Genomic DNA, 27746 nt, shown 5'->3' on the forward strand with positions numbered 1-27746 from the left:
CAACTCCACCTGGACACCCTGCTTTGGGGACTGGGTTTTAGGGTCAACACCCTAAAAGGTATCATGTTTCCTATGTTAGGCTGAACAGGAGGCACAGTCTCCTAAGGACCAGAGAGGGCTCCAACGTCCCCTTGGCCAGTGGGGGGGCTGGCGCACCCTGACTGTCCCCGGGTTGGCTCACCTCTCCCTTCTTCACGGTCATGGACTGCCGCCGGGGCGTGATCTCCTCGTTGATGCTGGACAGGAAGTTCTGTGAGATACGGAGGGCATCCTGCAGCAGAGGGTGGTCGGGGTGGCTGGAGGGCGTGTGCTTCAGCAAGTCCTGTGTCAGGTGAGGAGACTCAGGTCAGAGGGAGCCCAGCCCTGGCACCCACCGTGGTGTGCAAACTGCAGACACAGGCCAGGCAAACCTAGGACAGCTCTCCGACGGGCCGGGGCTAGGCGGGCAGTGTCCTAAACCTAGCATGGTCCTAAACCTAGCATGGTCCCACAAGTCCATGCTGTATGCAAGCTGCCAACAGGGGCTCCTGCTCCTGTCCACCTAGGCCCATGACATTCTGGGCTGGACGATTCCTTGTGGTGGGGGCTGTCTTGTACACTGTAGGACATCAGCCCTCCCCAACCCCAGCCTCTACCCACTAGATGCTGGCGCTCCTCCTTGGCAGTTGGGATGAGAAACAGTCTCCGACATTGCTGCATGTCCTCTAGGGGGCAGAATTGGCCTTGTCCAGGACCTCTGGTCTGTGCCAGCTCAGGAGAAAGCACCTGGCCTTCCCTGCTCCTCCTGCTTTAGAGAAGAGTCTAAACCTCTTTAGAATACAGATGGAAACGTTGACTCCTTCTCCACTAGGAATGCAAGTAATTCATGTAGAAGGTCAACAGCTCCTTGGTTCAGAAAAACCAACTCCCCTTAGCTTTCAGATCTCCTCTGCTGAGATGAAATAAGCCTGGAGGAAAGCTCTGGTGCTCATGGTCCCAGAAACCCCATGCCACCTCTGAGTGGTTCTGGCTTCTTCCTGTCAGGACGCTTGGAAAGGGGACAGATAAAGGCCTCGGAGGCTCTGTTCAACAGGCCACCAGCCAGAGCCTTCTACACCATGCCTCTCATCTCCCTCTTTATCAGAAGATAGTGAGGAATTATGAAATGTGCACTTAAGGGGCGCCTGGGAGGCTGTTGTTAAGCATCTGCCTTTGGCTCAGGTCATGATCCCGGGGTCCTGGAATAAAGATCCACATCAGGCTCCTTGCTTGGTGGGAAGCCTGTTTCTCCCTCCCTCATCCTGCTTGTGTTCCCTCTCTCACTGTCTCTTAAGAAATATCTTAAATAAAATCTTAAAAAAAAAAAAAGATTTAAGAAATGTGCACTCTGGGTGCCTGGGTGGCTCAGTGGGTTAAGCCTCTGCCTTCGGCTCAGGTCATGATTTCAGGGTCCTGGGATGGAGCCCTGCATCGAGCTCTCTGTTCAGCAGGGAGTCTGCTTCCCCACCACTGCCTCTCTGCCTGCTTGTGATCTCTGCCTGTCAAATTAAAAAAGAAAAAAAAAAGTGCACTCAACAGAATACTACACCACTTAAATTCTATGGGGCAGAGCTATTTGGGCTGAAGTGGGACAATCTCCACCACATCGTATCAAAAAAAAGCGAAGTGTGGAATGATACATATAGCAGGATGTCTTCTATGTAATCAAAAAAGATATTCCCATATGTCGGTATGTGCATGAAAGAATTCCCTTGGTGGTGGGGACGAAGCAGGCAAGGAAATGGAAACCTCATGTACTTAGGTCACTTGGTTGTAAATCCCAAAAAAAAAAAAAAAAAAAAAAAAAAAGGCTGGGCGCCTGGGTGGCTCAGTGGGTTAAGCCTCTGCCTTTGGCTCAGGTCCTGGGATCGAGCTCCGCATCGGGTTCTCTGCTCGGCAGGGAGCCTGCTTCCTGTCACTCCCCCACCACCCGCCTACTTGTGATCTCTGTCAAATAAATAAAATCTTTAAAAAAAATGCATGTACAATTTGCTTTAAATATAAGTGAAGAGGGTCACCTGGGCAGTAGGACTAGGGGCCATTTTCATCTTCCCTGCTGCCTTCAGGAGCAGCCCCAGTGAGGCGGGCCCTCCCCACGCTCCCTCTCCCCAGGGTGGGAGGCAGCGGTCATCCTTGGGGCCCTGCAAGGCATCTACTCTCAGTGCCTCGACCCCGCCTACCTTGGAGGCCCTTCTTACTTGGGACAGGATGCTCCCACCTCCTCTTCAAGAGCACCCAGGCCCCCCTGCGAACCTGCTTTGTCCCCCCTCACCCCTGTGTGAGCCTCTCATTTCTAACATCATCAATAAAGGTGTGTGGCAGGAACAGGGGTAAGGGGTGGGCAACACTGATGAACATCAGAAGCCAAGAACCCCAGGGTTGAGATGGTGGGGGACTCACATGCAGGACCAGCGTGCTGCGGGTCACCCGGTCCACAGGCTTGTAGAGCAGGGCTGCAGAGAGATGGGCAGGGTGAGAGGTGGCCACGCACAGAGAAAGCAGCCCCAGACCACCCGCCTGCCTGTACTTGTGGGAAGGGCTTGGGCAGAGAGAGCAGCCCTAGGAACCAATCCATACCCGAGACAAGCGCCAACTCAGAGCACCTAGAAGACTGAGCCCATGGCTTTGAGCTTTCTGTCTGTGACGTTAAAGGCTGAGCGCAGCGCTACTGGTCAGAACCCAAGCTGATGTCCCTCCCCTTGGAGCTGGGGAACCCACGAGCACCTGGTGCACATGGGCTGATGAGGGTCCCAATCATGGCAGGAGACCGGCTCTCCAGCTTGGAGGGTCTCCTGGGAGCAGACCAGCATGTCACTTGCAAGGCCCATTCCTGCGCAGTTTGGAGCCCCAACTTTGAGGACAGTGGAAACTTACTCGGGTGCCGACACAGTTCTTAGCTTTGTAAGTGTTTTCAGACACCTGGCCTCCAGCAGCACAGGAGCCCTGGCCAGCCTTGGCAGCCCCCACTTCTCCATCAGGATGGCGAGCCCAGCCCATGACGGGCGCAGTTGCGCATGTGTGTCCTGACATATGTCAGGTGCATTTCCTCACGTGACTCCCACCACTACCGTAAGACATGCGTCATTAGCCCCATTTTACAGATGAGAAGCTGAGACTCAGAGCACGGTGAAGCTCTGCTTGGAAGAGCCAGGTCTGCTGTTTGCTGGAAGTGCAATTCTTCATGCTATCCTAACAACTGCAACCAAGAAGTGACCTATCAGTGCTGAGGCTCCTTTCTGCCCAGAGTGAAGAGGTTGGACACACGGGCCTAGGGGAGCCTGACAGCTCTAGCTTTCCCCCTGCTTGGCCATGTAGGACCTATGGTTCCAGCTCAGTTCCTTTCATTCTATATCTGTCCTGTCACTTGAAAAATGGGAACATAAAATCCTCCTTACAGGGCCGCTGGGGACAACATGATGACATTTTAAATGCCCTGCAGTGCCTGGTTTATGGGTGTCTGCAAACTCCTACCGTCCTTCCTGGTTGCTACCTGACCATGTCCTTCACCACTCAGCACACCCAGTGCTGCTTTACCCCTGTCTCCACTCTATTAGAAGTTTGGAACAGCAAAGTCGCTGGAGGGTGACCCAACAGGGTGCCCTGTTTGCTTTTCCAGCAAATGCCCCATCGGCTCATGGCAGCTGCCCCCACAGGCAGCACGAAGAGGCCTCAGCCCAGAGAACTCACTTTCCAAAGAGTTCTTGGTCGTCTGGTCCTTGGCATCCTTGTTGCTTCTGGCTCTCAGGTTCTGCAAAGAGAAAAGCCCATTTTTACATGGGACAACTGAGGTAGCACTGAAGTGGCAGCAAGTCCAGTGGCCAGCAACCTTCTGCAGAAAACTCACCCTTCTTTCACTGCACAAAACCTTAGGGGAGGCAAGTGTTGGGGATGTGTGTATGTCCTGGACCAAAGCATGAAATACAGGGTGGGTGGAACACAAGGCCTGCCCTGGGCACCATGGTTCACCTGGGATTGCTGACATTCAGGGCCAGAGATCTGGATTTGCTTACTGTGGGGGTGGGTCCTAGACATCATAGGACACGGGGCAGAAGCCCTGGCCCCACCTATAGCAGCAGCATGCCCCCTCCTGTTGTGACAATCAAAAATCCCCAGGCATTACTCAGTCGTCTGTAGAGGACAAAATCACCCCTGGTCGAGAGCCTTGGACATACAGAAGCCTATAAAAACAAGGCAAACCACACTGTCCTTCCTTAACGCACGGAATCGCTTTCTCAGAGAAGTTAAACAGTGTGCAACAGGCTGGAGGGCTGGAAAAGCACTCACCTCTGGAAATGGCCAGGGCAGGCCCCCTCACCACTGAGACCCACGCTGGATTCCCCCTCCTCCCACCCTCTCCTGACTTCCCAAATGTACAGGCATACCTTGGAGATCTCGTAGGTTTGCTTCTGGATCACCACAAAGAAGGGAATATTGCAATAGAGCAAGACCAGTGAATTTTTTTTTTCCCTAGGGCCTAGAAAAATTATCCTACAGTATACTACAGTCTATTAAGTGTTCAAGAGCACTAGGTCTGAAAACAATGTACCTACCTTAATTAAAAAATACTTTATTGCTAAAGAATGCTATCATCTGAGCTCTCAGGAAGTCATATCACCAGAAATAGAATAACAATGGAAAAGTTTGAAATGTTGCAAGAATTACCAAAATGTGACACAGCGGGCAAATGCTGTTGGAAAAATGGTACCGAGAGACTTGTTCAACACATGGTTGCTGCAAACCTTCAGTCTGTAAAAAATGCAGTATCTGCAAAGTGCAATAAAGCAAGGCAGGCCTGTAGTTTCTAACGAACAGGCGCTATGATCCCCAGGAGGAGAGCAGAGCTTTTTGGTAGGTAGGTCATGTTCCCCACAACTGCATCAAAGGCATCATCGATTGGGTCCAACATACCCAGAGCAACGAGGATGTATGATCCCTGTGTACCTGGAATCACCTCCAGGAAGAAGCTATGGTTAATCCCACTACCAGGCTGCTGAACAAAAATGAAAACCAGCATGGGGACAGGAAGGGGCTCAGAGATGGCTTTCCCAACCTCTCGTGCTATATAGTCAATGTCTCATGACTAAAAATGATGGTATTTACAGCTCACTGGGGCCAAACTCCACAATGCACTTTGGTGCCTCTCTTGAGAGTTGAACGGTCCTCACCGTGATTATTCTTCTGTACGTCTGCCTCAGCAGTTCCCAAGGGGTGCGGGGGTGTGTGTGAGGGGGTGTGAGAGCAGAACACAAGCCCCTGCAAAACTCAGGGTCCATGCTCCCGTGAGCCTGGAGGAGCCCTCACAACACGTGCCCCTGGGCCGCACCACGCACACTGTGCAGAGGTAGGTCCAGGAGTCCTGCTTCAAGGAGACTTACACATCTGGCTTAATCCCACAGTTCTCAAACTTAACTTGACCCAGAGGCCCTTTTGCCAGAACTCTCAGTATGTCTCGTGTGGGAGCTGGCATTCCATGAAATCCCAGCTTGGGCAACTCTAGTCTAAGTGGATGCTGCTCTGGCTCATTTTCAGGACCAGGAGCAGATGAAGGGTCACCGCTCCACTGCTCCCCTTCCTAGAGGTGACCATCTAGTCCCCACATCTGAGCTCCCATCCCTGGAGTGCAACCTCTCATGGCCTGCTGCTTGTTTCCTTTGGTTTAGTTTTGCTCTGTGTCTCTGGGTCTCCTTCAAAAACACGGTGGAGAACCCAAGTGGATGCCACCTCCAAGGTACAAGCTTCATGAGGGGTCAGGGAAAGCTGTCTCTCTCCCAGCACCCCTGCCTCAGCTCAGAGTCCCATGGGACCACGTGACGCCTGGGTGGTGTCTCACCATTGCTTCCTCCTTCCTCTATAGGAACCTGTCTGGGTGGACTTGAACTTGGCCCCCTTTAATTATAGCCTGTTCTTAAAGGATTAGGTCTCTAATTTGCCAAGGTCACTCTGGATTCTGCACCAACACCCCAGCTGTTAGGGGTGGTGGGCTTGCTAAGTGAATGAGCTCAAGAAAGGTATGGCCTCAATGCTCTAGGCAAAGCAGAGCAGAGAGGGAGGGATGTCTGGAGCCAGCCTAGATAGAACCCTGGATGCATGTAGCCTGTTACCAGCAGCACCAGGCAGGGAGTGCCTGTCCCCACAGGCTCTGGAGGAGCAGCATGGCACCCACTGCCACCATGAAAGATAATCAGCACCCACAATACCCCCCTCACGACAAATTACAAAATGGCACAAAGCCCCTAGATCAAAGCCAGGTATGACAGTCAGGGTATGAATGTCTCTCAGCAAGGGAGACCCCACTCAGTATCTATTTCTAGTTTCCAGTTATCTTTCTTATGCTAATTTCTCTCATGGACTGTTTCTGCCCAGAATCCTTGCTTAGCTGAGGGAAGGCAAGTCAGAGCTCGGAGGAGCTGGAGCCATCACAAGTAACGACAGGCCCAGAAAGAGGAAAATGTCACCCAACTGCACAGGGCAGACACTGGATGTGGAAAACCACCCCCAGAACCTGGAGAGGCCTGTGCGGCAGGTTCTAGTCCAGGGGTGGCCTGCTTGTCCTCTCTGTATCCGAAGTGCTCTCTAGAGGCCCCTCATGCTAACACTCCAGGGCTCAAGGTTTCAGTGCTTGTGGAGCTCCAGCCTGGAGCTTTCTTCAGTCCCATACCCCTTATTATAAGTTGCTCAGTCTCCCCGGCAAGCGATGTTCCCCCAGAGCAACAGAGCACAGCACAGCTCCCAGGCTGCTTTCTAGTGACCAGGTGCCTCGTCAGCCCAGGACCCTCACATCCAGACCTCCGCTAACGAGACAAAACTATGGACACTCATTACTGCACACAGATGGCACAAGAGAGTGTGTGTCTGGGGCACTTGGCAGAGCCCCAGAATTGGGCCCTGGCCCTGGGGGACGCAGGGCTCTTGTGGGGCTGCTCCTCCTGTGTCCCCCATGCACAGGGCTGACAGAGATAACCCAGAAGCCTCTGGAAACAGAGCGGAGATTTATAGTCAGAACTTGGTCTGATGTGCCTTGTTCTCGCGGGTCATGATGTACCAACGACCAGCCCACGTCCCACCCGGGGGAGGTGGAGGGGTGCACCTGTCTGAACAGTGTCACGAGTACCTCAGAGATTTCTGCAAACTGAGCGTTGGCCTGACAGCACTTCTCAGCCGTTTCCATGGCAACTCCGTAGTTGTCTACAAAGGCTCGGTACACACCCAGCTGGCTGGCCTGCAGGGAAGAAGGAACAGTGTGGGACAGGTGCAGGGCAGGTGCCACTGCTTCTCATCTTTCTGAGAAATGGGCTTCTGTGCACAGCTCTGGAGAAAGCCCAGGGACAGCAGACAGCACAGAGCTGCAGTCACCTCACCTCTTCCTTGCTGTCGCCTCCCACCTGCTTCCCCTCCCCACGCACTGAGCATGTTCCCCCTTCCAAGTGACACGTTGAGAAGTGACTCACAGCCCTGAGCAGGTAACGGCTCCCTTCCACAGCTGCTGATTCCTCCCACTCTACTCATTTACACGGTGCCACCAGCACCGTGTAAAATGCACCGTCTAAAATGCAAGGCTGTCCCTGAGCACGGACAAGAGTCTACATAGGTGGGGTGGGGAGGCACTTTCACATTCTGGCCGCAGGAGGCCGTAGTGGATAGGGAGGTTGGCCCCCGGCTTGGGGTGGCTACAGTGCTCCACGCTTGTCTGATCCCTTCAGACACATAAGGCCCATGCAATCTAGCTGGCCTTGGAGAAGAGAGGCTCCCACTGTCTAGACATGAGCCCAGCCCACACCTGGCAAGGGGTCCAGGTACCACAAGCCACACCTGGCATGTGGGAGACGTGCCGGCTGCCAGCTGCAAGGTGAGAGACATTTTATTTTTAATTTTTTAATTTTTATTTTTTAAAATTATTTTTAAAATTGACATATAATGTATTATTTGCCTCAGGGGTACAGGCCTGTACGGTCTTATAGAATTCACAGCACTCTCCATAGCACATACCCTCCCCATTGTCCATCACCCAGCTTCCCCATCCCTTCTCCCCAAGGTGAGAGGCATTTTGTCTTTTGTCAAACCAAGGTATTAATAGAGGGTCTCTTCACATACCCTCCTGATCAGATACTCAACTGAGTGACAACTTCCATGGGTGTGTGGGGGCGGGGGGAAAGCTGCCACCACCTCTGGGCCCCAGGTCACTTTCAGAGGCAGCTGAGGGAAAGCCAGCCCTCATCTTGTACCAGCACAGCGAGGCCTGGGGAGGGAAATGGAGGACCCCGGCGACCTGCTAGCCAGGATTTCCCACTGCAGACCAAGGGCTGGAAGCCTAAAGCTTTAGCTGATTCTGGTGTTTGTTCTGTGCTGAATGTGAATTTTGTTTTATATGCATTTGCATTTATATTGAATTTTATGTTTCTTCAGATGACAGTCCCAGATGCTGGGTAAGTCCTTGGCACGGTCTGGTCTCTGGCTCTGCTCCCTGTGGGGGCTGCATGGAGGCCTGGCCTGGCCCCTCCTGCACAAATCACCCTGACTGGTCACTCCATCTCCAAGTGCCAATCAGGACAAGAGTCAGACCCAGAGCACTTCCTTTTCTCCTTCCTCTGCGGCTCACTGAACGCCTCCCCCACAATGAAGACCTGCTTTAGGCACTGTACTGTCACTACAGCCGCAAATCTCTCAGACACAGTGGGGCCAGCAGCAGGAGAGATACACAATAAATAAGTCAACAAACACGTCATACAGCAGATGTCTGAGAACAGAGCTGGGGTTAAAAGCTATGGTGCTTTTTTTATCTGCTTCAGATAATGTGGTCAGGAGCCCTGAGGGGACATTACTGTTGACAGGCGTCACGTCAAAATTCCTATGTTGAAACCCTAACTCCCGGCACCTTAGAATGCGACTGTGTTTAGAGATAGGGCATAAGAGGCGATGAAGTTGTTGGGGCGGGTCCTAATCCGGTATGACTGGAGCTCTAATGAGAGATAAGTACACAGACTGAGGGACCCTCGTGAAGACACAGGGAGACTGCTGCCATCTGCGAGCCAAGCAGAAAGGCCTCAGGAGACACCAACCCTGCCAGTGCCTTGATCTCGGACTTCCAACCTCCAGAACTGTGAGGAAATAGACTTCTGTTGTGCAAGCTGCCCAGATGAGCAGCCCTAGCAAACCAATATGAGGTCCAAGAGAGGAGAACCCCTTCCATTACTTCTCCCTTTCCCAAAGGAGCTCGCATCTTCCATGTGGCTTTTGCCAAGTGCCAAGCAGTCTAATCTCACACTTTTAGCCAACCCAAAATGAAGCCGGACCAGTAACGGGATTGATGGCGATCACGTGCCTCTTGACACGAGGCACTGAGGACACAGCGTCACTGCTGTGGTTTATTCAGTTTTTGCCAGAAACACAGAACCTGAATCTATTCCTGAGGAAACCTCAGACAAGCCCAAACTGGCCAGTACCCTTCAAAAAAAATGTCAAGGCCATGAAAGACAAGCAAAGGCCAAGGAACTGGTATAGCCCGAAGAAAACAAAAGAGATATGAACACTGAGTCCATCTTGTGAGCTCCGATTGGATCCTGAATCAGAGAATGCAGGAGGCTACAAAGAACGTGATGGGGGTACCTGGGTGGGGCAGTCTGTGAAGTGTCCGACTCTTGATTTTGGCTCAGTTCACGATCTCAGTGTCCAGAGATCGAGCCTCATGTTGGGCTCGGTGCTCAGTGTGGAGCCTGCTTGAGATTCTCTCTCTCCCTCTCCTCTACCCCTCCCACTCGTGCTCTCTCTCTCAAATAAATAAATGAATATTAAAAAAAAAAAAAAAAAAAAGAACACGATGGCTAACTTGGGAGAAGTCCGCATATGGACTGCGGACAAGGTAACAGTGCCTTACCTCTGTGAAAGTTCCTGAATTTGATCATTGTACTCTGTGGTTATGGAAGAGCTTGTCTTTGTTTTTATCAAATACACAATGAAGTATTTGGGGGTAAAAGGGCAGATCTATCTGCAAGCTATTTTCAAACTATTCAGGATGTGTGTGTGTGTGTGTGTGTGTGTGTGTGTGTGTGTGCGCGCACCTATATAAAAATGAGAAACTCGGCAAAATATTACCAGTGGTGGCTCTGGCACATGGAAGTTCTTGAACTATCTGTGCACCTCTCTGGAAGCTGGAAATGATTAGAAAAACAAAAGAGTAGCCTGACAAAATTTGAGCCAGGAACAGACCCCAAGCAGCAGCACTAAACCCATCCATTCCCGCAGGAAGGGGAGGCAGGCTCACAAATCCCGGGGCAGAGGGGAGGTGCTGCGGCTGGGGCAGGGCATCACAGGCTCCTTCTGTCCCAAGACTTACCCAGCTGGGGAGCCTACTGGGGTGAAACGGAGCTGACCCTGCTGTGCTGTCAGAAAGGGACAGGGGTGCCCCTGCACCCAGCTGCGCAGCACACACGAACACTCTTCATGGGCCTGGTTCCCGGGGCATGATGTCCCGTGGCCACCCCACCTCTCTCCCTAGTCTGCTGCAGCGTCTGACCCACAAAGGTGGCTCAAGGACACCGGGGAAACCAGAGGAAACTTCCCAAATTCTGGTGTTCATTGGACTATGACAATTTGAAAGACAAGTTTCTGAGCAATGTCAGAATGTTATTTGGGAAAGCGTATTGGGTGCAGTTTCTTCTCAACAACATGATTCTCGAGTTCTCAGGAGGGCTACAGGCTGAGCCAAATCTACTAGGTTTAAACCTGTGGACACTGCACACAGAGAGAAACGGGGGGAGGGGGCACTTTGGAGATGGTGGGGCTGCATCAACACGGCCTCCCATTTTCTGGCTAGAGGAAGAAGGGTCTCATGTGGTAGGAATCTGAATTAAAAAAAGTGAAAAGTTTCCTATGTTTCTTAATCTTCACTCCGGCCTAGAGTCTGAGGTGTCTGCAGCCCAGGGCAGTGGAGAGAGGGGACTGCCAACAGGAAGGCCACACCTTGGAGCAAAACACTCAAGCCCAGGTGTGAGCTAAGGCAAGGACTGGGTCTGGACCAGCTGGGAGTCTGGGCAGCCCAGTGGGGGCGTGCTCTGCCTGTGACCTTGGGCCACCTCTACCCTTGGAGGACTGGTTTCCCTTGGGAGGGGGAAGGCTCCAGGTCAAAAGATATGCTCAGGGAGCCCAAACTGAACTCAGCTCAGGTTAGGGATCCTCAGAGGGAGAACCTTCGTCACAGGGGTCTGCCTGGCACCTGCCTTCAGTGACACTCCCAGGACAGCTGCTGGGCTCTCCTACCCAGATGCCTATCTTCCACAGCCTCCTCCTGGAAAGACCGACCGGCTCCATGCATCAGACTCACAAAGGAGGCAGGGGCTCCTTTCCACAAATGTTGGAACCACACATGTTGGAAGATATCGATCAGATAGCTCTCATCTGAGTTTTCTCTTTCCATCCACAGGTGCCTTAACTGTTTCCTCCCACTGGACAAGTTTTACCTCACCCACATCTTGGTTGAAGAAGCACTTTGAACCAATTCTTGCCCCAGATGCGGCCTGGCTTGTGACAACCTCTTTCATCAGATTGCTAGGTTTTATAGGTCCCATTGAGTTTTTAAAAACCATATCCTTGGTTTCTTGGGTCCTGTAGTCAGCAGAGGGCCACAGAGGCCCCTGACCTGCCTTCACAGTAGACCCCTTCTGTCCTGAGAGGGTGCTTCTGTCTCTGGGACCTGAACCAGGACCCACAGCCACCTCTGCCAAAAAGATTCCTCGTCCATACGGGCTCAGTAAGCCCCTTCAGAAATATTTCTTCTGTCATCCAGCCAGCATCACCTGTGTCCTTCAGGTTATGGCGCCTGAAGGCAGCAGGAAAAGCACTCCTTTTGGAGAGTTGCAGTCCCAGCAAGTTACCCACAGTTCCTCTATCTTCTCACCCCCACAGTGGTAAGGACAGGAGCTGCCTTATCTGGCTGCCTTAGCTCAGGTGGGACGGGCACCTGGGGACCTCCTTGCACCCCACTACTTGGAGCCAGACTACCTTTCATTTCAAGGCTGTGCCTGGGTCCAGGCTCTGCAGTCACAAAAAGAACCAGTCTTGATTTCTACAAAGCATGAGGGTGTCATGTTCAAAGTCAGCATCAAATCGCCTCCAGGTTCTGAAAACAGCTGGTGGTAGGAGCTAAGGGTCACACAATGGCTTGTCTCCTGACCCCACCCCACCCCTCCAGGGCCCTCCTTCAGGCTCTAGAACCACTTTTTCTACTACTTTAATATTTAATGAGCATGTCCCTCCTCCATAGGCCACTTAAAAAAAAAATTCTCCAGGGGCGCCTGGCTGGCTCAGTTGGTACAGCATGTGACTCTTGATATTGGGGTCATGAGTTCAAGGCCCACGCTGGGTGTGGAGTCTACTTAAAATAAGGGTTCTGTATTCCAGAGCCCTTGGCAACACACACCAGCAGGTCAAGGCAGAGGCTTGACCCCTGCAGAGCTGCGAACTCCGGGAAGGAGGCTATGCACCTGTTCTGAGTCACTCACCAGCTTCTGGAAGAGATCACCCACTCGCTGCTGGTGGCTCCACTGCTGCACGCGGGGGGAGAGCCCATCATAGAACTCCTTATGGATCTCGTAGAGCTCAGGCACTTTGAAGAAGATGGTCTCGATCTGCTGGCTCGTCAGCACAGGCTGAGAGGTGGTGGCTGCAGCCTTCAGAGGCTTCATGGGCTGGAAGAGGGCACAGGAGAGGCAGCAAAGGTGACCCATGAGTGTGGCACTGATGAGAGGGCTCACCATTTTTCAGGTGTATGGTACGACCACAGAAAATCACGGTTATGTGCCATATGAGCTTTTCTTTTTAAATTCCCACTAAAAATAAAAATTCAAAGCCAGCTTGCTTTGGCACCTGTCTTACGCTTGTATCCACCACCCCACGGGGAGGTCCAGCTTCTACAGAGGTGGAATGACCCTCCAGGGAGGGTGCCGACTTCTGACTGGTGCCCTGGGGTCTGGGACCTGGCTCGGCCCCTCCTCCCTCCTCACCAGCAGCAGGGCCTCCAGGTGGCTCAGGTAGGTCTCCTCGCTAGCCAGGATTCCAGACAGGACCCATTTCCTCATTTCCATGCCCTTTTCCAAGTCCAGCTCGCTCTGCAGGAGAAACAGACTAAGGTCAGACCTGGGGGATGATGCCTGAGGTGGCCCCTCTAAGAGAGGAAGGCCTGTTTATTAACAGCCTGAGCTCAAGCCTCTGGGAAAGTCTCTGTGGGGAAATAAAGGGAAGCATGGGGGCCTTGCCAAGCCCACCACTCGCTCATGGCCACAGTAAATTCTGGAGGGTGACCCAGCAAAGCTGAGGGCCACCCTTGGTCTGACGATGGGAAACGGGCAGTGTGAAGTGGAACAGTCAGGGCAAGGCCCCCCACTCTGTGGTACTTTGTCACAGTGGCCCAGTAACCCAACACCAAAGCTGATGCCAAAGGCAATGAAGTCTGCTCTGTGACTTCCTGCCCACTCCTCCCAACACATTCCCCGACCCCCAGTGAAGGACTTGGTATCAGAGACGGCTGTGTCCACAGTCTGCCCATGTTCTGATGGGCCCCACTGTAGTCCACAGAAAGTGACAGACATCCCTGCCTGTTCTGCCACTAGTTTCCCACCTGCAGATGAACATGAGCAACCATACCTCGGCAGCCCCTGGGTGTAAAACCAGACGGTTATCCCTAAGGTCCACTTTCCGGAACCACTCAGGGGAGATCAGGAGTCAGGGCTCCTGACTCGGCCCTGCTGACATCCAGGGCTGCAGGATTCTATTTTGGATGCTGGGGGGGGCCTTGTAGGGTGTTGGGCAGCACCCTCTCCTACCCCTGGCTGGGACAGCCACAAATGTCTGCAGATGTTGCTACATGTCCTCTGGGGCCAAATCACCTCTACGTGAGAACCACTGGGTTCCAGGAAGGACCTAAAGCCGGCTCAAGTTTCACTGTGTCTCTAAAAAGCCTAGAATCAGAACCCCTCAGCATAGTCCCTCTGTGTGCCCCCAACCCTGCTACCCTTTCCACTTCCCTGGCCTGGCAGAATGGAGGCACTGTGTGGTATAGATGGCTGGCCCAGTGGGAAGCACCCAGGGACAGGAGTTGGGGGACAGAGCCACAGAGCAAGGCCTGCCCGGGGAGCACCATGGTCTTAGGCAACTGTGCTCCTGCCCTGGGCATCAGCTACCTGGGTATAAACTGGGGAAGGAAGACGTGATCCCCAAGCCCCATCTGCTTCTGCTTTCTGGGTCCCTGGGGCTTGTATCACATCCTCACTGCCCACTTGGACCATCCTAATAGTCTTCCTAAACCAGCACTTTGCTCTGGGAATCCCTTAGTGTGCATGAGCTAGGTGCCTGCATATGTGTGTACATGTGTGCATGCCCAAGTGTGTATGTGGACTCAAGCATGTGTAGGGGGCAGCCACCATGATCATGGCTAAGCATCACTCCAGGGAAAGAACACTCAGGTCCCGTCCCCCTCAGAAGGCCCTCTCCCCCAGGGCACACTGGGCAGTGGCTCCACAGGCAGAAAGCTCGAGGGCATGCTGTGCCTGATCTTGGAACTTTCTGTGCCAGCATAGTGCCTGGAACACACAGGTGCTCCGGGAAGACACAATGAACACACAAACCCACGAAGGGATCCAGAACTCCTGGCTGGGGCCTCCTTCAGGCTGTATCTCTGAGAAGCTCTGAGTGCTCCTTCTGGAACCCCTATGTGTTTGACAAGCCAGCGCCAGGATCCAGAACTGTCAGCTTAGCCCATTCCAGGGCCTGGGGTGCAGCACATGGTGCACGGACATGCAGGGTAGGGGACCGTAACACCTCCTTTCACCTCAGCCCACGAAGGTCACAACATGAATGGGGGCAGCATGCTGGAGAAGCAGCTCTCAGCTACCCCTGAACATACTTCCCACCGTGTCCAGGTGCCATGTGTGCCCCAAACAAGGGAAGATGTAGAGGTGAAGGGGACAGCGGGCTCTTTGAGCAGCAGCAGGCGCCCACCCCGCCCTGCTGTGTCCTAAGGAACAATCCTGCTACTGTGAGCACCGTGGGGGTGCTGTGGGCAGCGGGGGTTGGGGGTGGACAGGACATGGAGGAGCCCCACCCAGCATGAGATGCTGGTGCTCACGTGGATGGCGGTGCGTCTCATTCCCACCCACACAATTTGGAAAGCTGGGAGGAAAAAGAGCGCAGGCAGGATGGCGCCAACACCAGCTCTCTCCGTTCCGAAGGGCGTGGTCAGCTCAGGGGACCGTCTGGCCGGGGGAATGTGCTGGACTGGGGAGAAGACATGGGTGCGAACACCTCTCTGTGGACCAGGAATCATCTCCTGAGCTCTGGCACGGGGCTGGGGGCTGACAAGGATGGCTCAGAAGCCAGCCAACTGCACCTTAAAGGAAAGGGCAGGAAAGAAACACAGAAGATGAGGGAACAAAGGGCAGGGCCAAGGCCAGGGTTATTTATAACCCTGCTCTGGGCTCGTGCCAGTTCTGGAAAGGGCACATGAATCCAGTCAGGATTATGATGGTAGGGAGATCTTGGTGGAGAGATGGCCAGACGAGAAGGGCAGCTGGAAAAAGGCAGTAGCCAGCTGGAAGGCTTCTGCCGGGGAGGGGGTGGGGGCAGAGAAGGGAACAAGCCACACAGATCTGGGGCCGAAAGAGCAGATAAAAACAAACTGGGCATGACAAGGGGGGAAAGGCTGACAGAGGGACCTGGGTGAACAGAATCTCCACCAGATCCACAAGGGCAGGAGCTGGAAGAGAGTGGCAGGAGTATGGATAGCAGGGCAGAATTCAGGGAATATACTTTACCCCCAGCCCCAAGGTGGCGGGGTGGCAGGCTGATCAGGGTATAAAACCCCAGCTATAAGGGGCGCCTGGGTGGCTCAGTGGGTTAAGCCGCTGCCTTTGGCTCAGGTCATGATCTCAGGGTCCTGGGATCGAGCCCCGCATCGGGCTCTCTGCTCAGCAGGGAGCCTGCTTTCTCCTCTCTCTCTGCCTGCTTGTCATCTCTCTCTGTCAAATAAATAAATAAAAAATCTAAACAAACAAAAAAAACAAAACAAAACAAAAACAGCTATGGAAGGGGTGGACTGCTCCCAGCTGGGAGCTGGAAGCCAGTTTGCTGGACAAAGGACACTTGTCTTTCTCTCTGGCAGGGGCCATGCCTTCACTGGCAACAGGGCTGGCAGAAGTCCTGGAGCCCAGCCAGCAGAGGGCCAGTGGCTGGCCTCTGCGTAAGAACCCGAGCTTGGGGGGATCCTGGCGCCCCAGAGTCCTCTGAAGAAAGAGTGCCAACATCCAGTATGATTTGTGCCTGCCCCTGGATAAACCACCCTTCGAGGGCCCTCAGGAGAAAGAGGACAGGTGGGCTGGCCAAACTCCTGCTGTCCCCAGCTCTGCCGGGAGGACAGATGTGAGCAAACAGTATCCCTGGATAAGCCAGGACCCAGAGCTGGGCTGTGTGGCCAGGATGAGCCACAGGAGTGCAGGCATGACTTATCCTCCTGTGCTTGATGCAAAGCCTCGCTGAGCACCCATGCAATCGAAGCGTGATTTGAACCACTGACCTAACCACTGAATCACAAAAGTGAATGGACTTGTGGTTGCTCAGATGAAAGCTCAAGTCAGAGTTACAACTTCTGTTCCATGAGCGCAACGGGTGACTAGATACACTCAGTGTGGTGATGGCCGGTAGCAAAATTATAGAGTAGGTCAGTCCGTCTTCAAACACTCCTAAGCCAGCATTTACTTCTTTATAAAAAATGCAAATTTGACTTCTGAGTAGGAATGACTGATTGAACATGTGTGTTTGCTTTGGCTTCCTTCTAAAAAAAAAAAAAAAAAAAAAATCAATGCCCCTCCACCCCCCACCCCCAGCCAAAAACAAAACAAAACCCTCAAAGGGTCCATGGGCAAGGCCACTTCTGCAAAGCAACAGTACACAAGTGTGTATCTGCTTTCTCAGCCCCAATACGCCCAAAAGAAGCCCCTGGCTGGTGGCCTGTGCAGCTTCACCACTCCCTGATATATCCCTGAACATGAGAAGTGTGGGCTGAGGTGTTATCAGCCCCTTAGTGCTGAGGTCTAGTGCTTCTACCCTGCGGATAGGACCTGGCAGGTCATTGTGGGAGCAGAGTCGCATAGTGTGTCCCAGAGCCCAGTGGGCAGGGGCTGCTGGACAATGTCGGCTCCCCTCTCTGCGCCTCAATGCCGCCCCTTATAAACAAATAGAAGGGATGATGTCGGGACTCTCGAGGACCCCAGGAAGGACTGACTGTGCTGACGTGGCAAACCACGGGCCTTGCTTCCTCAGGCTACAGGACGGCAGCTGGGGACGATGCCAGACCCTCACCCTTCTCCCGGACACTGCTCAAGGAAGGTTACTTGCTAGCCCACAGCTCTGTGCATAGCTTCCAGGAGTGTCCATGACAATGCCTCAGGTCAGTAATGCCAGCTTTGCCCTCCTAGGGGGAGAGAAGCAGTGGTCATCAAAATGGCCTACTGCTCTTCTTCCTAGCAACCCCAAGGGGCTTGCTAACACATAGCCCCACCTGGCCATGAAGAAATGGTGGATGTGTGCCTCATGGCTCTTGCAGCTTCTGTCCCCATCTGGGATCACACAGTGATCACTCAAGGAAGAAATAGCTTGGTCAAGATGGGGAGGTACCTCGGAAAGCCCAGGGCTGGAGAAAGTCATAGGTAACCTTGGTCACCAGTACCCACCCAATGTGGCCTGGGTCCTTCCCACAGCACCCCAGGCAAGGTGGCTCCTGGCCTCTGCTGACTCCCTACCTTCCCCTGGGGGCAGGCGTTCATAGAACAGACCTGCCATCCAGGAGTTCACAAAGAAGGGTCCCTAGAAGGGACTGAGCTCAAGCTCAGCAGAGGGAGAGGAGCACCCCCTGGGAAGGTAGAGAAAGTTGAGCAGGGATTCCCTGAACCCAGCTGGTTGGGACAGGGAACCTGGGGTCTCAAGACTAGCATGCTGGCTGTGGGCGCTAGAAAGTGACAGCTGTCTTCTTTGAACCAAAAATAAAAAATGAAAGAAGAAAGTCATATTGTCCGGGTACTGCACGGGCAAGGAAACCAGGAAGTCAAAACCATGTCTATCTCCAGGGCAGTGGAAAGTGCCTCCAAGCACCTAACCAGAGGGCTTCTTGAACAAGGCTACACAGCCCTTTTTCAATTAAATTTCCATCTTATCACCTCACACCCATTAGGATAACCACTATCAAAAAAAAAAAGAAAACAAGTACTGGCAAGGACGTCAAGAAACCACAACTCTTGTGTGCTGTTGCTGGGAGGCACAGATGTGAGACACGTCTATGGGCTCCCATGGGGGCGCCCAAAGAGGCAGAAGGCACGGGATCTGGATAGGCTCCACCGCAGATAAGCCCCTGAACTGTGGCTAAAAGGTAAGGGCGGAACTCTAAGTCAGTGTAGATGAGGTCTGAGAGCAGGAGCCTGGTGGGGGTGGGCAGCCAAGCCGCATGGGGTCTGGGGCACAGGGAGGGCAGATCAGCCTCCTGGAGCAGCCTCATCCCAAGTTCAGGACTCAGCCTACTTATTCAGGACCAGAAAGATCCCCATCTGTACAAGCTCATGCTTGTGAAGCAGGAAGCAAGGGAGTGCACTGACAAAGGCAAGGTGGTTACACGAGTGTCATCTGAGGAACTCAGGAAGGTTTCGAAGCTGGTAGCTGTGTGACTCTGAGCAAGTAACTTCGCCTCTCTGAACCTCAGTTTCCTAATCTGTAAAACAGCAAAACCAGATGTTGGATAAAAAGCTGCACAATGGGGATGCCTGGGTGACTCAGTCGGTTAAGCATCTGCCTTGGGCTTAGGATATGATCTCAGGGTCCCGGGATTGGGCTCCCCACCCAGCAGGGAGTCTGTTCTCTCTCTCCCTCTGCTCCTCCCACCACCTGTACTCTCTGTCTCTCTCTTGCTCTCAAATAAATAAATAAAATCCTAAAAACAACGACAAAAAAGTTGCACAAGACAGGTGTGTGTATGTGTTATGCACGGGTTTCCCCTCCCAACCTCACAGTTCAGGACAAGCAGCCTGCCCAGTGCCAGGGTCTTTAGAAATCACAAGAGCATAAGGAAGAAGCAATCCCACTGCGAAGGCACCAGCCCAGCAGAGAACCAGCCGCAGCGAAAAGATACACTTCTAGCACTTTCTACCAACAATGGAGAAAAGCAGATCCCTCTCATTTTTAAACCTAGAGGGAACATCACCAGACACAAACCAAAGAGAGAAGTTATCTGTCATGTTCCAAAGTGAAGGGGACTACAGGATTGTTAATGACAATGAAACCTCAAGGGAAAGACCCTGGCCAAATGGACAGAGTCATTAACAGCAGCCCTTTCGGTAAAAAGGAGCAAGGGCATTGCGTGTGGCGCAGGGAAGGGCCCAGACATTGCCCCTGTCCGCCCCTCGGCGCCATGGCTGGGGCTGCCACCACATCCTGCCAGTAGGATGGTGGTGGCGTTCTCAGCCTTAGCACGTGCTGCCTGCCTCTTCCAGCTCAGCAGACTGTTCCATCATTTCCCTGCTCAAAGTCCCCGGGAGGCTATCTCCAGAACTACAGGTACACCAGATGGGGGAATGAAGAAGGGGTTTTTAGTGACTTCAACCACTGGTTGCTCCTGGTATCACCTACTGGCTACTTACCCCCGAGAGAGTAGATGCACTCCAGGGCGCCTTCACCAATTGGACAGCAGTCCGGAGCCAAGCCCAAGCCCCATTTCACACCTGGCCCTACCACCTTGGGACTCACCGCTTTGGTGGACTCCAAGGTTCCCGAGGCCAGTGCGCCCCTGCCCTTACTGCCAAGGTGGGGTGATGAGGAGGGTGAGTCATCGATGTAGGGCAGCCCGTCCTGGTGCCGACGCTGTTCCTCGGCCCGGTCTGCAGCACAGCCATACCCAGGAGGTGTTCCAAACGATGCATCTGTGTGTGTAGAGAAGCAGCTGTGTTAGAGACAGGGAAAGCCAGCCAGAGGGTCAGGGGCTGGAGGGCCAGCTGCCAGGGCAGTGGGGGGAGGGGCACACCCCTCCTGTTCCAGCAGGCAATCGGCTGATGATGTCTGTCACCCAAAGGTGTTGAACAAGGATCTTAGGTAGCCTGACCTCAACTTCACAACCAGCTGAGCAAAGACCACATGGCAAGGTGGGGCCAAAAAAGTGGCATGCTCCCCGGAAAATGAGACCGGGCTTGCAGGGACGCTAGCAGGGACACTGTCTGGGACACATCTGTGCTTGTCCTGGAGATGGGTCTGAGCTGCTACAGAAAGATGGACCCCCAATGCTAGCTAACATCTTGCTAGGGGTGGTCCTTGTGCACCTGTCCAAGGAGATCTGATGGGGCGAGGAGCACAGATCATGCTGATCCAGGTGCAAGCCCTGGCCACCGTGAGCAGTGCTCCAGGCCTGCCAGGCCAGACCCAGGGAAAGGGCACTGTAGCCCCTTCCCCTCACTCCACCCTGCTCCCTTGGCTGACTCTCATCCCACTTCCCATCTGGTTTGGCAGAATCCCAGACCACCTTTACCCCGATCTGAGCATCCCTGTGAGGACAGAGTGGCCTACCTTATGTCCGGCTCCCTGCTTTGTGGGGCTCTCTGGTTATACAGAACACCTCCAATCCTAAAGGCAACTGAAGACAATTGTCCCTTCCTCCCCAGTTAAATCACAAAGTCCATACCACCCCTTCACCTGCCTTTCTTTTCTTTTTTTTTTAAAGATTTTTCTTTATTTATTTGAGATAGAGAGTGAGAGAGCACGAGTGGCAGAGGGAGAGGGAGAAGCAGACTCCCGACTGAGCAGGGAGCCTGATGCAGGAGATCGATCTCAGGATGCTGGCATCATGACCTGAGCCAAAGGTAGACGCTTGATGACTGAGCCACCTGGGTGTCCTCACCTGCCTTTCTGTAGCTCTGTTTTCAAAACTGTTCTAAATCAGTGAATCCTCACCAAGACATTAACCCAGTTTGCCCCAAGCCTGATGTGACAGTCACTTCTTAACTCTTTCTAAAGGGTGCCTTCATAGCCAATGGGACTTCCGTGAGGCCATCTTGGTTGGGTTACATCACCTTTACCACGACTCACCGGCAACCAGCCCTGTCCAAAATTCACCACCACAGGTGGCTTCTGCACTGTTTACTTACGAGTTTCTAACAACTTCCACCACCAAGCATACCTAGTCTGGGGCTCAAGCTCCAGGCGCTGGTGTCACCATACCACCTAGGCCAGGCAGCAGAGACCTCCTAGGCAACTCTAGAGGGGGACTGTTTCCAGTTCTTTCCATGTGGCAGCCAAGAGGTGCTGTGGCTGGAGTGACCAGGTGCTCACCACCCCCGGCTCTAAGGGCTGCCAGTGCCCGGCTCGACTCATCTACCTACGTCCCAGCTGCCTCCACCTCTGCGTCTCCCACATCCTCTCTGTCTGGGGCCCAGCAGGTCACATGCCCTCTCACAGGTGTCCTTAGCTCTGGCTATACATTCGTACTATCTGGGGAGCTTCAAAAACAAGAGAGACCCATGGAATCAGACACTCAGGGAGGTCTGGGCCCTGGTGGCTGCAAAGGCTTCCTGGCGGTTCCCGCAGGAAGCAGCGCTAAGACTGCTGCACCAGCAAGAGATAGCATCCGGCACCCTGCTGTCCTGTCAACCCTGCTGTGCCCCTGCTGTCTCCTTACAGGTGCAGATCGCAGAGGTCGGGCTGAGCTCTGCTGCTGTATGTGTCCACAGAAGGCCCCAGCACAGGCTAGCAGATAGGCTGGGGGACCCTCAGAGCTGGGTGGGCTCCTACCATGTCCCCTAATAAGCTATACTAATATCCCCTGGTCTCCCTAATCCCTGGGCTACCTCATGGGCTCCTGATACGATCACCACATGTTACTCTGCTGGGGTTTGTACTGTCCTACCAGGACAGTCAGAGGCCAAAGCCAGGTTCTGTCTCCTCCTCCTAAGCATCTGTAAAGGCACTTAACTAGCTCTTGCCCAGCATCCCTGAGGACAGAAGGGAAGGGTTCAAATGTATTAAAAAGCACAAATCTGTTCATACAGAACCCTAGCGTCACACCCCACCCCCAAAACAGATTTGACTTCAGCTTCTACTTCCTTTTGGAGGAATCACAGATTTCTTTAACCAAAATGAACACAGAGGACTTCCTGTCCTCTCAACATCCATGATACAAACCTTGTATCATAGCAGCCCCTACTGAAACCTTGCCCTTCATGGAAGCTGCTTCCCAAGGCTGTCCAGGTCCTGGACAGAAGACTCTGGCTGCCAGACGCCTTCCTCACAGGTATCCTGAGTGACCCCCTGGGCCGCAGGGGTCTTTACTCTTAGTCCTGCAACCCAGGACACATCCTCAAGGTTGGGGTGGGGGCAGGTAGACTAATTCTGTGAGCTGTGGTGTGCATTTCCCAGAAGGGAGGCTCTGGTCCTGTCCAGGTTGCTACCAAATTGTGAGTATTAGTGCAGGTCCCTGAAGCTGTCCGTGTCTCCGTTTTCCTGACTTTATAATCGGGTATATGGACTAAACTAGATGGGTGGAGGCCAGCTCTGCTCTAAAACATTAGGTCCTGGGGTGCCTGAGTGGCTTAGAGGGTTAAACTTCTGCTTTCAGCTCAGATCATAAATCTCAGGGTCCTGGGATTGAGCCCCACATCGGGCTCTCTGCTCAGCAGAGAGCCTGCTTCATCCTCTTTCTCTGCCTACTTGTGATCTCTCTCTCTGTGTCAAATAAACAAATAAAATCTTAAAAAAAATAAAATAAAACATTAGGTCACTGTACAGATCATCTAGCCATGCCCTGCCTATCTCCTGACCTCACCTTCTTTTTTTTTTTTTTTTTTAAGATTTTATTTATTTATTTGACAGAAATCACAAGTAGACAGAGAGGCAGGCAGAGAGAGAGAGGGAAGCAGGCTCCCTGCCGAGCAGAGAGCCCGATGTGGGACTCGATCCCAGGACCCTGAGATCATGACCTGAGCTGAAGGCAGCGGCTTAACCCACTGAGCCACCCAGGTGCCCTGACCTCACCTTCTTCAACAGCATCCTTCCTCTGCTCCCAGCTCCTCCTCTGGACTTGGATTTTATATTAGCTCAGAATTTTCACTGTCCACATAGCTTTTCTAAGAAACTTTAAACTATTTTTTTTTTTTGAAATAACAATGCTTTAAGAAATCAACATATTCATCACCTGGAAGAAGACCCTTATTCTGAGCATCACCATCTGATGTCCTGGCTTATGACCACACTGCACTCGCGCCCCAGGTCACATTAACACCAAGTGATGCCCCAAGTAAGAACCTGAGGGTCAGACCCAAGTAAGAACTTGAGGGTCAGATATGGGGGGGCCCAGGGCTCCCTCTAAATACTCCCAAGAGTCCACATGTGCAAAACAAAGGGCTAGTTTAGCAACAACCTGATTAAAACCCCACGTAAAACCAAGTGCCTGGTGAAGGTTTGCCCAAAGGCCAGGGTTGTGTGGGGCCACTGACTATGATGTGGATACCTCACCTCCACCAGGTGAGACAGGGAAACCAGGTTCCACAGCCGACTCAACAGGGTAATTATTAGGATCAGGGCAATTCAATACCCAGGTGCTTCCCACTCTGATGCATCTCCACAAACTGATGTCCGAGGAACTAACGCTTTTAAGTCTGGAGTCTAGACAGCGGTCACTGCTGGGTACATTCCATGGGATGCTTCAGCCCACTGTCCCAGCTAATCCAGAACCCCCAGCCTGCTTCAATGTCAATGTGACAGGCAAAGAGGAAAGCCCCCCTTTCCTCATCCCTCATCCTAAGTGCATGCAGGGACCAGTCTTCCTCTCACACCACAGTTTTTCACTACCTCCTAGAATGAAGTATATTCCTGGGGGGGCATGGGCTTTGGGAACTGCCATTTCCCAAGAACTAGAGCAAAGTGAGAGCAGGGGCTTTGCTCTCCCCTCTTCTACCAGGAATATCTACTGGGAAAACCTCTCGGGGTCTCATTACCTTGAAGGACTGGGCACCTGATGGCTGAGGTAAGCCTTGTTTTACCCAAAGCTGAAGGCAAATACTGGTTTCAGCGGGGGAGGGCCTGCGATCCGACAGCTACAAGAGGCTCAGGAAATGAGGCTGATCTCTGGAGCAGCTAACCAGCAGGGAGGAGGGCAGGGTGGGGGCAGGGAGAGAGGCCCGTTCAGAGCTGGCAGACAGCGGCTGGCTTAGCGTGGAAAAGGGACATGCACAGTGAAATCCAAAACCTCCTCCTCTCCAGGCCAGTCGGCTTAGCAGCCACAATCCCAGCACTCTGCAAATCTAAAATCTAGTCTTTGATGCGAGGAAAAAAGGCAGCCACTCCACCCCTGCCAAGTGGGAGGAATAAGTCCCAGTCAGCCCAGACCACATCCCCTTCTCACACCTCAAGGACAACACTGGTTAAAAAAAAAAAAATTCCTGGGGCGCCTGGGTGGCTCAGTGGGTTAAAGCCTCTGCCTTAGGCTCAGGTCATGATCTCAGGGTCCTGGGATTGAGTCCCGCATCGGGCTCTCTGCTCAGCAGGGAGGCTGCTTCCTCCTCTCTCTCTCTCTCTCTCTCTCTCTCTCTCTCTCTCGCCCTGCCTGCCTCTCTGCCTACTTGTAAAATAAATAAAACATTAAAAAAAAAAAATTTCCTCAGGTGCCTGGGTGGTTCAGTTTGTTGGGCATCTGCCTTTGGCTCAGGTCATGATTCCACGTGGAGTCTTGCAGTGGGCTCCCTGCTCAGTGAGGAGCCTGCTTCTCCCTCCCCACCTTTGCCCCTCCGCTAGCTCATGCTCAGTCATTTGCATTCTCCTTCTCAAGTAAGTAAATATATATTTTTTAAATCCCTTAAACAATTAAATGCAGCATTACTGTATGATCAAGTAATTCCATGTCTGGGTATATGCTTAAAATAACTGAGAGCAGGAATTCAAACAGGTATATGCACACCCATATTCCTAGCAACATCATTCACAATAGCCAAACTGTGGAAGCAACTCAAGTGTTCACTGAGGGATGAACGGATAAGCAAAACGTGGGATGGATACACAGTGGGTTATTACTCAGCCTTTAAAAGTAAGGCAATTCTGACCCAGGCCACAACATGGACGAGCCTTGAGGACACTACCTGAAGGGAAATAAGCATGTCCCGAAATGACAAATTGCCTGTGTGAGTCCACTTATAGGTAGGACCTGGAATAGTCGATTCATGGGGACAGTAGAATGGTGGCTGCCGGGGGCTGGGGCTGGAGGGACTGGGGAGTTACTGTTTTGTGGGTACAGCATCTCAGTCTGGGAAGAGGAAAAAGGTGAGCGATGGTGCTGAGGGCCGCACAATAGCGTGAATGTGCTTAAGGCCACTGAACTACATGCTTGCGAGTGATTAAAACGATCTATTTTATGTTATGTAACAAGTACAAAGCACACGCACACAACCCGAAGGTCCCTCCCAGACAGCGGCAACGCTTGGGTAGCTGAGCTGAGAGGGCCCAGGGGAGCTTCCCTTCCTCCCTTTCATCACCAACAGCCCCCTGGAACCACATCTAAAACACACACAGAATCAAAACTTGCAAGCAGTGTGTTCCCTGAGTTGATGAGAGCAGGCTGGGTGGCGGGTCCCCAGGCTCCACTATAGTCTTCCATGTGTATGTGTTTAATAATGAAGGACAAGAGGGGCACCTGGGTGGCTCAGTCACTAAGCATCTGCCTTTGGCTCAGGTCATGATCCCAGGGTCCTGGGATCGAGCCCATGTCGGGCTCCCTGCTCCAAGGGAAGCCTGCTTCTCCCTCTCCCACTCCCCCTACTTCTGTTCCCTCTCTTGCTATGTCTCTGTCAAATAAAAATCTTAAACAAGAAAAAAAAAAAAACAACCAAGGACAAGAAAGGAAGGCCTTGCTCCTGCTCAGTATGTATAACCATCAAAGGAGTCCAGGTGTCTGTCACACTGCCAACCAGTCAAACCGGTGGAGCCACTGTCCCCAGCAGCTATCCCTCTGCTCTCAGAGTTTACACATCACCTTTTCTAGGCCACTTCCCTGTCCACCCACATCTTCCTGACCCAGACTGGATGAGATCCCTGCCAGCCTGGAAGACTCTGGTAATCACAGGTCACACCCAGGGCTGGAGCAGGACTCCTCAGGAGCACAGCACCACATGTGTCCACAGCCCTGTAGGGGCCCTACAGGGGACCCTCTGTAGGGGCTGTCCTCCCCACCCTCAGAGGGCCACAGTGTATCTGCCCTCCAAGCCCCAAATGCTCTTAGCTCCTCTTCAGTCCTGGGTCCCCAGCTGCTCCCCACAGCCTATCTTTCCCTTAGCCCAGCCCTGGATCAAACAGCTCCAGTAACTTTTAACACTCCTTCCCCATTTTCCTATCTGTGAGCCAGGCCTCTGCTGGGGTCTCTGCCACAGGGCTCCTGGGAAATGTGTGTAGAACCAATCTCAGATCCCCGGCCACAGGTCTCCTGGCTGTTGCCAAGCAGAGGAGGCCCTGCTGGACCCAATGTACCTGGAGGGTCCTCAGATCTTGCTTCTGTAGCCTTGCTGCTGCCACAAGTGCGGGGCCCGGATCCCAGCTCTTGTTCCACCCTCTGACCAATGCACCCCGAGATGAGAGCCTGGAGCAAATCCTCAGAAGGAACAAAGATCATATTCTCAGCCCTCCCAACCCAGAACAGACACAGAAACAGCTGGAAAGGGCCAGGAGAGGGATCCTGATAAACACATCCCAGGGTGGAGAGATAAGAAGGGACCCTGGGAACTTGGGTATGGGTGGGAGGAACTCAATCACGCATTAAGACTGAGGCAGGGTGGTCTCCTATGCCTGTCTACACTGTCAGCAAAGGGCTAGGTCATACTTATTTACTGAGGTAAAAGAGGCTCAGACACCATCTTCCTTCTGGTAGCTTGCCAGCTGCTGTGGACAGGTTTTTGCAGAGGCAGGCACTGAGCCCTCCACCTCATCGTATCTGCAGATGCCCTGCTCTCCCCGCTCCCGCCCCCCTCCCCCAGGCCCTGTACCTCTCCTGGGTTGTAAGCATCCAGCACTGTGCTGAAAGTGCCATGGGGCTGGTAATTTCCAGATGGCAGCTCACGTCCGTGAGGGGTAAGAGGGGCGGGTCCTGCCAGCTGGGCATTGCGCCTCCCAGAGAGGCTCAGAAAACCCTGGCTGGGACAGAAAGAGCCAGATCTCACTGAAGAGCACACAGATTCTATAGGTCCAAGCTGAGTTGGCTTTGGATGCCACGTTCATGCATGGCCTTGAGCCTTCTTCCCACCAACTTGTGCACTGGGAGCAGATTCTACCTGCAGGATGGGCCGCGTGGGGCTCCGCTGGCTTCTTTATTATGTGGCAGAACCCCAGGCGCAGTCGGAGAATATCTGTGGTGCTTCCAGGGAGCGAGTTTCCCAAAGAGGAGAAAAGCCTCACAAGTGCCAGAGCAAGTCAGTGTTTTCGCAAATGACCTGCTACGCTTTTGCTGGGCATTTCCTCTAGGCGAGGCCCAGCGCTGATGTCCTTGAATCTACCTTGACCCCTTGGTGACCAGGAGCTTCTAGATGCTCATTTTTCAGACAAGAAAAGGCCTCTCCGAGATAAGAACAGGTGAAGCCTGACTACGCCTGGCTCCATCTGTGTGACCTGCCTATTGGGTCACCTTCTGAACACGTTCCTAAAGGGCTGAGCCTGGTAAGCACAGGACACAGAGATTCCTC

General features: G+C 53.0%; 1 protein-coding gene across 1 annotated transcript in view; it reads right to left on the minus strand.

Moving 5' to 3' along the window:
* BCR (BCR activator of RhoGEF and GTPase) overlaps positions 1-27746 on the minus strand; it is a 122235-nt gene that overhangs the window by 38473 nt on the left and 56016 nt on the right. Inside the window, exons 2-8 of the mRNA XM_082697797.1 lie at positions 19792-19964; positions 13014-13118; positions 12513-12698; positions 7130-7237; positions 3706-3766; positions 2419-2471; positions 182-322 (exon numbers count right to left, since the gene is read on the minus strand). Of these exons, the coding sequence (XP_082553923.1) occupies positions 182-322; positions 2419-2471; positions 3706-3766; positions 7130-7237; positions 12513-12698; positions 13014-13118; positions 19792-19964 (827 nt within the window). The remainder of the gene's footprint in view (positions 1-181; positions 323-2418; positions 2472-3705; positions 3767-7129; positions 7238-12512; positions 12699-13013; positions 13119-19791; positions 19965-27746) is intronic.

The sequence above is a fragment of the Mustela nivalis genome (assembly GCF_964662115.1).
Source record: "Mustela nivalis genome assembly, chromosome: 14".
Taxonomy (NCBI): Eukaryota; Metazoa; Chordata; class Mammalia; order Carnivora; family Mustelidae; genus Mustela; species Mustela nivalis.